Source organism: Anarrhichthys ocellatus, unplaced genomic scaffold (genome assembly GCF_004355925.1).
Source record: "Anarrhichthys ocellatus isolate YVR2014 unplaced genomic scaffold, GSC_Weel_1.0 scaffold9, whole genome shotgun sequence".
NCBI lineage: Eukaryota > Metazoa > Chordata > Actinopteri > Perciformes > Anarhichadidae > Anarrhichthys > Anarrhichthys ocellatus.
In genome coordinates this window covers 9,753,752-9,764,722 of record NW_022280039.1, presented here as the reverse complement: position 1 = coordinate 9,764,722, position 10,971 = coordinate 9,753,752, and the positions used below count along the sequence as shown (strand labels likewise).

At 40.2% G+C, this 10,971-nt stretch overlaps 1 protein-coding gene across 1 annotated transcript; it reads right to left on the bottom strand.

Moving 5' to 3' along the window:
* Window positions 1–266: 266 nt before the first annotated feature.
* On the bottom strand, window positions 267–10,917 carry hscb (HscB mitochondrial iron-sulfur cluster cochaperone). The gene is made up of 6 exons (XM_031849601.1): window positions 10,463–10,917; window positions 10,250–10,346; window positions 6,839–6,928; window positions 6,537–6,681; window positions 5,340–5,387; window positions 267–5,176 (listed from the first exon to the last, which is right to left on the bottom strand). The coding sequence occupies exons 1-6, from the start codon at window positions 10,828–10,830 to the stop codon at window positions 5,082–5,084; spliced, it is 843 nt and encodes a 280-aa protein (XP_031705461.1). The 5' UTR covers window positions 10,831–10,917; the 3' UTR covers window positions 267–5,081.
* Window positions 10,918–10,971: the final 54 nt, after the last annotated feature.

The window sequence follows — 10,971 nt, the reverse complement described above, 5'->3', positions numbered from 1 at the left end:
GTGCAGACAGTCCGCAGGGTCGCTAAGCTGGTAGCGTAGCAATCTACTGCGCATTTGAAGAGCGCGTCCTCCAAGCGTACAGTATAAACAAAAACTAGCCTACTACACCTTGACCAATTTGGTGGCCTAGACAAGAAACACAGAAACTGCTTAGCTTTATGTCTTTGACATTAAGCTATGTAGTTCCCACAAAATCATGTTGTAGTTATTCCCCATACACCTGTATAGTCTTTACAACTTACAATGATTTTAAGGTGGAAGTAACTGATGTTAACTCCAGCTAGCTATTAGCTGTTAGGGTAATGTTCTAGGATGATGCTGCGGGCAACCAAGAAAATAGGTCTTTTATATTTGAATAGGCTACGTAGTTATGTTGTTGTGAGCTTTTTTTGTCAAAACAATCGTAATAAATTTGTATTAGTGTTAGCCTACATTTTTCATTCATTTGGGGCTCCCCTAGCATGCCCCTAAACTGTCTTTGCCTATGCCTCTGGTGTTCATCTTCATTTGGGAGTAAAATCGAAGCAAGGAATACTCAAAGTTTTTGGAGCTTTGTAAAAGTTTTTGCCTTTCGCCACGTAAGAGCCACAATGTCAGAGTGGAATTCAGTGATTCAATGCTGTGCAAGTTATTCAGATGAGATGTGAAACAAGGCCAGAGCTGAACCTTGGACAATGAGATTGCTGTGAGATAGGCAGCGGGGAGTATCCGCAGCACAGAGGAGGAGATGAGGTGAGGAGCGTGATCTCACCAGAGGCGAGTGGTTTGCACTCGACTGAGCTAAAAGTGAATGACTTATCTGTTTCCACACGCATACACCTTGTTTAAAACCACCGGTTCTTCCCCTTCAAAGGCTTTCCCAACTCAAGAACCACAAAGGAGCCTTTTGAAGCAATCTCTCCTGGTGTTTCAAGGGGACAGCCAAGTGCTCCAAAGAATCCCTCTTAACTTGCAGATCCACCCGCAACCTGCTGCTTCATAGATGTTTAATTTAAACTGGACCCCTCTTTTTCCATGGGGATTAAGCTCCCCAGAACTTGTTGTAAACATCTCAGATAAATGATATTATACTTTTGTGGGCTATTTGACTTTGTAGATGCAAAAAAAAACATAAATTTGCATTCATCGGGTCTCCTGTCTTTGCATATAGCCACACCATATAGGTAAAAGAACTGCAGCTGTAAAATATGTAATATCAAGACCATGCCCAGTTTCCTGTACAATCACTGGAATAGAAAGTTTGATTGAACAGTCATCCTTAAACGTTCAGGGGAGACAGTTTGAGTCACATCAGTGACTCAATTATGAGGAATGTATGCCACCGAATAACATACAAGCAATACCGGCTTTTAAACAGCAATACCCTATAGCTGGATCTTGGATTTGATTTGTGTGCAGTGGGAAACCTATATGCACAATTCTGAGCTATGAAAAGAGGTACCTTAAAAACCTGCAACGGTAACCTGATGTGGGCTACTAGACATGAATGCTACGCAACAGAAAATGTGTTTGATTTGTGCAGCGTACCAGATCAAATTCATTATAATTTGGAGGAATACATGTGACAAGAGCTTCAGGAAAAGCCTATTGATATGGGGATTACTTGACAACTGTGTATTTGAAAATACGCCGGCTCTCAATTCTGGTCTGTGCAAACACATACAACCACTTCTACACAAAAACATGTGTTTAGATGAACCGGCTTTTTGCCTCATGTTGCTGCGGAGAGCAGAGATTCCCCCAGAAATCTCTCAGCATAGGCTATATCAAAAGCTTAGAGGAGCAGCTCGCCTGCCGCAGTAAGGATCACCTCTGGGAATTCTCCCCACAAACACGCAGCTGAGAAGAAAGGCGGTTATGGTCAAAGTGTGTTCTGATTTGACTTATAATTACATTCAATTAGGATAAAACAAAGCAAAATCTGGAGTGCGTGAGATATCGCATCTATGCTTTTAATGAACTGATCCCCCATTAAAGTCGGAGATAAGATGTTAACATGAAGCAGAAAGTGGAGAGAATATTCAGAGAAAATGAATACTCACCTGCATGTTTGAAGCGCAAAAGGGAAAAATAGTGGTATTTTATGATGCCAGCTTCTATTTTCCAATTAGCTCACTGTATAATATCACATTACCAGACATATGAGACATGCCGGGTGTTGTGTTGTTGTCACCGATAGCAGACAGTGTAAATAGCAGATTGCTACAAGTGCTCTTGATCTTTGTGAAGACTGTCACATCCCTCTGTCGACACAAATCAGTGTCAAAATGTTCCAACGGGAGGATTCAGACTGGAAACTCAAATCAAAATGTGCACACTCAAAGAAAGATTCAGAGAGCACATTTTTCGTAGAGTAATGGGTTTCAAAGTAGACTGCGGTTTAGGAGCTTTGTGGGGAGGCAACGACGCGGCTTGGTGAAGAGACGAGGAAAACAACTTCAAAACACGGATTAAGGGCGGGAAGAAAGCCTAATGGTGGTAGATTATAATGGCATTACTACCCGGTGAGACACAAGCACACACAGCAGGCTCAAGGTATCTGTGAGATGATGGGACACACACTCAACGGGTGAGTCACACAGCAGCTGAGTGGAGGGGCGAGGATCATAAAGACAGAGACAGAGCTCAGTGAGCCATCCTCTACTGGTTTAAACTTTTGTCAATCAGACCTTTAATAGGCTGCTGTTTGTATCCATAGCTGAAGGTTTCTATATAGTACAGTCGTGTCTGTACTTCATCATCATAAGCCAAACAGTCTGTAATGAGGAATTTTCCCATTAGCTTTCTGTCAGGAGTACTGCAATTGTGTTTCAGCGGCCCACCAACATTTCAGTCTTAATGTGATTAAGAGAACATTATGATTAAGACACAGGTCACGGGAACACATTAATCTTATTATGATATTTACGTTAAGGCCATACGGAGATGATTAATACTGCAATTAGAACATGCACTGTTACTCACGTTTTTGGAGGCTTATTTAGACGCCATAATCCATGCAGGTAAAATTGCTCTCCAGGGATTTTCCAAGTTACAGCACTTGTGCCTGGAATCATTTTTCACAGGCGCTACACATGGTGATATGCAGCCATGAAATGAGACTCAATTTGGAAACAACATCGCCGATACAACGTTTTTTTGACGGTATGAAAACTGAAAAGCGAAATAAGCCTCACTTATTACATAATTCCAAATTGATGAAAGGAAATATTTTGGTATTAATGCATGTAGACAGTCTCATTATTACTTCCACAGTGTTAAAGGAACGGTTTGGGAAACATGCTTATTTGCTTTCTTGCCGAGGGTTATACATAAACATTACCACTCTCATATGTGTCCTTAAATACTGAGCTGCTGATGGTTAGCTTAGCTTAGCATTATGACTAGAAACAAGGGGACACAGCTTGGGTCTGTCCAAAGTTAATAAAAGTCACATTGCAGTAACTGCACCCAGCTAAGAAAATGTCCAGCACATAACCCTGCCTGATACTGCAAATGGTTGTTTTTGCACTATGGCTTTATACGGATTAAAGCGATGAGATATAAAGTAAAGACGCTGGTAATCTTAATGCTAAGATAACCAGCTGCAGTTTGATATTCATTTGACAGATGTGTGAGTGGTATACATTTTTTCATCTAACGCTCCATAAAATATTGAATATCTAATACCCCAAAATGTCAAATTGGTGCAATCATAGGCCTTCTATTAACTGGGTCATGTAGGCCTTTCCAGAATATTTGAATCAACCCAGTGCACCATGGCCAGCGTATGGTGATCACATGTACCTAGTTCATCTTGCCATCCAATTCAATTTCACAGCACAGCTGTAGTCGGTCTTTTTTTCCCCTTTCGTCTCTTTCAAACTCCATTTTAAAGAGTTTTGGGAGACAGCAGTGGCTTCAGTGTTGGTCATCACATTTTCTCATTAATTCAAAAGGCGCCGTAGATGCTTTCCGATTACGACATGAATAATAAATAGGCCTGTTAGTCTCCTTGTGGTGGGCACTGTTTAATTCAATGTCCATCCATGTGTATTAAGGAAACTGCCTCTCCGTGGTAAAAAAAAACAAAAACAGCCATAGACAAACAACATCGTGGTTCCAGACTTAATAAACAACCAGTCACAATGTGTTACAGTGGGGTGTGTACAGTGTCAGGGTAAAACCACTAACACATACTAAATGGTTTAGGTTGTCACGCTAGTGTGTGTCAAATAACATGTTTCATATGATACGTGATCTGATGGTTCCCTTTCTGCCATCAGATTCAGTGACGACCTCACTATTTTCAGCGTGATTGCACCTGTATCGGTTTCTCGGATCAAAAGCCTTGATGTGACTGGAGCTCCAATTTGCAAAGCAATTACAGATTATAAATATACGGTGTTTAAAAAAAAGAAAAACTGAAATGAGAGAGAAGATGGATTCATTTACATTCTGATGCACCTATCGGTGTGCTGCAGGCATAGGTGTGCAGGGTCAATGTGCATCAATTTATGAGCTAGAACTTTACACAGATCACAGATCTTTGGCTCATCAAGTCATCGTCATTCTGTGGTGTCTTCCATGATCATAGCGTCGATGCGAAGCCACCATGAATAATTCAATAGGTTGTCTACCCCAATAAAGGACTTCGTTCTGGTTTCACATCCAGTTTGTACAACATGTACTGCGCCTCTGCATGACGATTGTCAAGGTGTTATGTCTCCACTTAAAGGCACCCTGAGGAACTGTTCCTGCGTGCTGGACTGATAGGCAAGATAATCATATAAACACATTTAATCAGCGCCAATTATAGATCTCTGTCATATTTAATGATACATTAGGTACAAGTGGATATGATTAGGCTCGTGAAATTAGTGGAATTCAAGGGAGATACTGCATGCATCCAATTACACCCTTGTATCTGTACAATTATTAATATAAAAAGTACAAATCACCATTAATTCAGTTTTGTAAGATGCATTACAAGTAGTTTTATTATTCAACTTCAACAATAGATTTATATAATCTCTAGACAAATGTGCAATCATTTTTAACAGTAACTACAAATATTAAATAAAGTGACACTAAGGGGGAAATTACATGAATTCAGAAAGTTTTTCCTTTACTTTCTCTTCGATGTTCGCATAGTATTTCATTTGGGCAAGCAGGGCTTTGGCGGCTTGAAGCTCTCCTGATTAAAAAAAGAAAATAAAGTGAAAGAGTGCACAAGGAAGTTCAATCACTGACTCACTCGGTGACTTGAAGGAAAGCTTCAAAGACAAGATTTCAAGACAAACAAAGGAATGAGTGGGAGGAACTAGAGAATGTTTCAATGCAACGTCTGACTATAATACCTTCAAGAAGGGCAGCGTCTATCGCCTCCGTCAAGACTGCCAGTTTCCCTGCAAGTGAGGAGGAGACAAGTTCCAGTTCTGCACGCGTTAACAGGACATGGCACATACAGTGCTTTTTATAGAAGCTCATAAGCACACTCGCCCCTGAGAGTAGCTGCTTGATGTGAAGTTACACAAAGCACATGGACACAATGAATTATTTGAGTTTACAAAATGGGACAGAAATTGAACAGATCATGTAGACAGACAGACATAAAGCATGTAATGTCATGTATGCATCACTCATTGGTCGGAAACTGTCAACATTGTTGTGCCTTGCATATCAACAGTAGGCGATCATATGCCATATTTGATACTATGGGCGCATTTTTTTTATGAATTAGCCATTCAGTGGTTCTCTAGTTATCTTTCTATATGGTAGTTTGCATCGTGAGTGGCGGAGTCCGCCATTGCTGGCTTGGATTCATATTGCCTACGCATGCATCTACGCATCATGCTGCACAGTATGTCGTTTTTTTTTTTAATCATTATCGCGACGTCAACTTATTCGATAAACACATTGCAAAAGTCTGTGATATTGCACTCAGGGATCAGTAGAAAATGCCACCGAAACATTTAACTTTTTTTCTTTTTTTATTGGTGCCTTTTGTGTTCAGTTCAATGTTCATTAAATATAGAAATAAGTATAGAAATGATTTCCTTTCTTTTTTTCCGCAATATTCAGCAACGTTATCGCATGTTTTCCACATGTCGTGCAGCCCTGGCATGCATTCTAATGCCGTGTTCACACCATTAGAACATGTGTTTTTTCGGCTGCACTGTAAATGGATGCATCCATTGTTCTCGGAGTAGTATCGAACCACACTTGCTGTTACCATGGTGATTACAGATGTCCACAAATGGACCAGAACTGAAATCTTAAAAGGTTACAACTTCAACCCTTAGAATAAAGAATGTCTCAGTCCAGTGAGCAGCCAAAATAGGGATTTTTGTTTATTATATTGTTTCGTTTAAATGACTTTTTGAGGCATGGAGGTAAAACTAGTCTGAAATATGAAATAGCTACATATCTGAAGTGTCAGCGTGAATTATCCAGGTGTATCTTCTCTCCCACCTGTTCTAATTCACGATCAACGCTCGGCTCAAATCGATCCACCAGACTTTCACTCAATGAATAAAACGGGCGTATCCATTTACCTTTTGTGTCTTGGCCGATCTTATTGGCGTCCTCTGGAGTCCGTGCTTCATCAAGAGCTTCATTGATCTCCATCAGCTGCATTAGGAACCCCGAGTCGGCCCCGGAGTCGGTGCCCTCGTCTGTACGCACCCCCTCCAGCTCCAGCTGAAATATAGGATGGAAATTCATCAAACTCAACTGCAGCTTTTTTAAATGCATGTTACTACTTTTGACTGACATCAGACAGACATCAGACAGACAGAGCTTGCAGTTATGAAAATAAACTATTCATTAGAAGTGAAGTCAGAGATTTCAAACTCACCATATAAAGACCACGACTCAAAGGCTTAAGCAGAGTCTGGTATGCTTTGTTCACGAGAGCCGAGTGGCTTTCTGAATACTCCTGTTCTTTCTGCAAAAGAGGAATCTGTTATGTTTGCTTCTAATGATGTTCAGTCATTAAAAAAAAGGAGAGGAACTGTGTGTTATTGAGAATCTTAACCAACATGCTGTGCATTTGTATATTCACATTATCCAGAGTTACACATCAAACTGTCACAAATTGGAATTATATCTGAGCTATTTTACACCTTGTCATCCTAATCTATACCACTGTCAACTTTTTCAAACACCAAATCCTTGGTGATACTGACAATAAGATGTATGACATACAGCTCCTCTTTTGTAGTCGAGCAGTTTGGGACCCTTCAAGGGATCCAGGTGGAAGTTTGACACGACAGACGTGTGGAAACAAGACGGGGAGGAAAATATCTTGGAAATGGTTGGCAGATCTGAGTACAGTTTGCAGCTATCAGGTCTGTCAGCTCTTGTGAAAATCAATAGTCTCGAGCTCTGGGCCCATGGGCCCGTCGTGTGGAGCTGTTTCTCTAATAACAACCAGTGCAGTAGGTGGCTGCCTTGTAGCCTTGTATAAGTAATGAGTTTTCTCTACATGATTAAGACCCCTGAGGCGGGAAGATGTCTAATTAAGAAAAAATGGCCGGAGGTGCTGGTAAATAAAACAGAGTCGGTACAATATTGGACAGGTCATTTTGTGAAGAAAGCATTTAGGCTACCCCGCCTCTCTCGCATGCTGCTGAATAGGAGTTGAGCTTTCATATCATGTCACGACAACATTGTGCTTTTGCACCTGGGTGTACAAAATAAATTACATGCGAGGCAACACCCCTCCTCCCCTCCTTAGTATGCATGAAATTGCCAAACTGCCAGGCATTTTTATTAATGATCCACGAGGGGGTAACAAGTTAACTGTTTACTACTTTATAAAATAACCTATAAAGACCTTCAACTTTAAACTACTCGGCTGCATTTGAATTGTTTTCCTTTCTGTGAAATAGATGAATAGCTGCACCCATCGAGCTTTTTATGTAAAACTGTGCTTTGGGCTTAATGTAATTTACCTAGTTAGTGCTTTTTTCCTCACAATATTCTGATGTAGGGAAGGTACACTTGTCCGCCTGAAAGAAGTGACAAATCAAGAATTTAGAATTTAATTTATTTGATAAACAGCAGTGAGTGATTGCTCCATCCACCAAAATTCAACCTATTTCCTGTCTTTTCCCTTTAGTGTCTACCAGTATAAAGCGTCACCATGAGTTTGTTGTGTGCCGGTTGTTTCTTACTCAAAGCAGCAGAGGCTGAGATACCCTTACTTTTAGTCTCGATTATGGGTCAAGCCGCCAAAACACTTCATTCTATATTTCCCATGAAGCAACTTGATAGCACCTTTCCTTAGATCCTCCCAAATGAAGAGTCATGTCTTTAAACTACACTTCCTAGTTTGTAACACAGGCTTTCTGTTAGAAATCTGTCTCATAACCAAAGCTGAAATAACCCTGATGACATCACTGTGACATAATCGGGGTAATTGTATCCCACTTGACGAATTCAAGACATTAGAGACCAGTTTTCACATTACTTGAAACAGATCTTTTAAGTGGAAATCAGTGGATGCTGGGTAGTATAACGGGCATGCTTAATTATTTTCTGGCCTTTAATAAACAAAATGATATATCTCTAAAATAAAGGTCCTCTATACAATATTCAGAGCCTTAATAGAGCAGCAAACAAGCATTTGCTATGTAGAGGTAAAGTGGAATAAAGTCTACCTGAGCAGAGAATGAAGTCGCTCTCTGTGTGTGTGTGTGTGTGTGTGTGTGTGTGTGTGTGTTGTAATCTGAGCTTCTCTGTGCTGTGTTTAAAAAGCCGGGCTGGCCGCACATGCCTTTAATGCATGTTTGTGCATGTGAGCGTGCCCCACCGCCACTCTGCACTACGCTCATACAGCGTAACGGTACTGTCCTGACCAACGGCTTCATTGTGAAAGCATAGGGCCCACCCTCCGGTTCTCCACCAGGTAAGCACTGTTAGCTCTCTCAGCACTGTTAGCGCTGTTACGAAAGCTGTTAGTAGACATGGAGGCAATAGATATGATTTTTTTTTGATTTTATTTATGTCGTTTTTTTTGGGGTGACATTTTTTCCCTCCTCTGACCAAATATGCTAAAAACCGTTGAAGGAATTAAGCTAATAATACCACATGCAGGAGTTATGAAATATATGAAGAATAGAGAGGCGTCCACATATGTCAGACAATTTACTTCTTTCGACGAACTTTCTCTTACTTAACGTTTACTTTACTTGTATGATTTCTAGTGTTTTTAAAAGTAATTATATCTTTAATCATACTTTATTCTTTATCATTGAAATGGATGTCATCCTTGAATTTGGTCATTTATAAAGAGAGTTATTTATATATATATATATATATATATATATACAGTATATCTAACTGTGCTTAAGAATTCACATCAATAAAAAACATGACACATCACACTGTGTTTTGTCACTGTTAGCTAGCTAACGTTCCCTCGGATGCAGTGACACAAAATAGATTGTTTTTTTAATTAAAAAGTGATGCTGGAGAAATCCCTGCCTTCAGGCCAACAGAGTCCCCTGTGCAAAGGAAAACATCGCAAGGAAATAGTTTTGTTCGCTGTTGCCATGAAACATCTTAATCAGTAAGGACAGCCACTTATTGAAGCCAGCTTGCTACCTCAGCACAAAGCATTTTTTAATCTATTTATTTAACCTTGATTCAGTCCCCATCATCTGGTGCTCCTATTAGTATAATAACATATTCATAACTTCTATTCTGTGTTGCGTTTTTTGTAAATGTGTCTGGATGAGATATGATGTATTTGAATATACCTTTGTTAATACCAGATCTTGCAAATGCAAACTTAAGCCAAATGTTTTCCTTTTTGCATGCAAAAAGTAGACAATAAAGTACTTTCTATTCTATTCTTTTACTTGTTCTCTTTCTGAGAGTTTTGGTAAACCAGGTACCAACCTGGTATTTCTACTATATTTATTTGCAAGTTGTCCTCCTTTCTGTCTTAAAGCAATGCTTTCATCTTCTCAGTGGTTTCATTTTTTTGATTCCTTGAACTTAAATTCCTGGTAGCAAAATATAGGGAACACTGCCTTACGATGGCCTAAATTTGTCAATGTCCTTTAAGAAGCACATCTTCAACTTTTCCCAGACCAAATCACAAAAATATCAATGTCATGTGGCCTAATAGGGACAAAGTGTCAAAACCCAAATTCCAGTGTCACACTTGTACAAAAAGATAGGGCAGCCTCAGCTGCCTCATGAACCCATGTTACTGAACTGATCTATAGTCAGGTTCCCCTCACATCCCCCTGCCTACCACAGATTTCTGGCTGAAGTTGTCTGGATGTAGCGACCGCTGGAGCTGCAAGTATCTTTTCTGCAGCTTTTGTGTGTCCAGTGTGAATGTGAAGTCACTGCAAAGAGGCAACACATGGTGACATGAGATGTTGTTGCTCACAGACTGACTTGATGAATAAAACAGTAATAGATAGATGACAGTGAGAAATTATAAATAGGACATGAAACTTACCAATCCATAATTGTAAAGTAGGATGCATCTTCTTCCGGAGGCTGAATGACTTGACATGACATACAGAAGAATGCAGGAGCTGTATCAAGAGGCTGTTTGCAATTCCAGCAGTTCAGTTTGACTTGACCTGTGCAGTAATTCCTGATTGAACTGGCTGGATAAGTAGAGTAAATACGCTTTTTTTCTTTTCCCAGTGCGTTGAGGTCCATGTTGCTGTGCCATGTGTCCTTCTTGGGGAAGCTGGTGGACATGAAATGTGCTGCACATGTAAGAGTTTTATAAACAGACTGTCGCTTCGTCATAAGCCAGCTGTGGTGCAGTAAAGCCCGGGATGTGCACAAAATCCGCAAAGTGTTCAGTGACAACATTTTCTAAAAATTCAAATACACTACTTGGGGCTGCAATGCAGTCCCAATACAAACACAAGATATTGTCCTTGCTGTCAAAACGTGAAATTTCTCTCTTCCAGAATAAGGGAGGAAGTGCGTTCTTCTTCTGCGCGTGTTCAC

Coding starts and splice junctions, on each gene's coding strand:
- hscb (XM_031849601.1), bottom strand. CDS start 10,830: ATGTTGTCACTGAACACTTTGCGGATTTTGTGCACATCCCGGGCTTTA. Junction 5,388..6,536: donor GATCGGCCAAGACACAAAAG/GTAAATGGATAC, acceptor CCTCACTTGCAG/GGAAACTGGCAGTCTTGACG. Junction 5,177..5,339: donor AGACGCTGCCCTTCTTGAAG/GTATTATAGTCA, acceptor TTTTTTAATCAG/GAGAGCTTCAAGCCGCCAAA.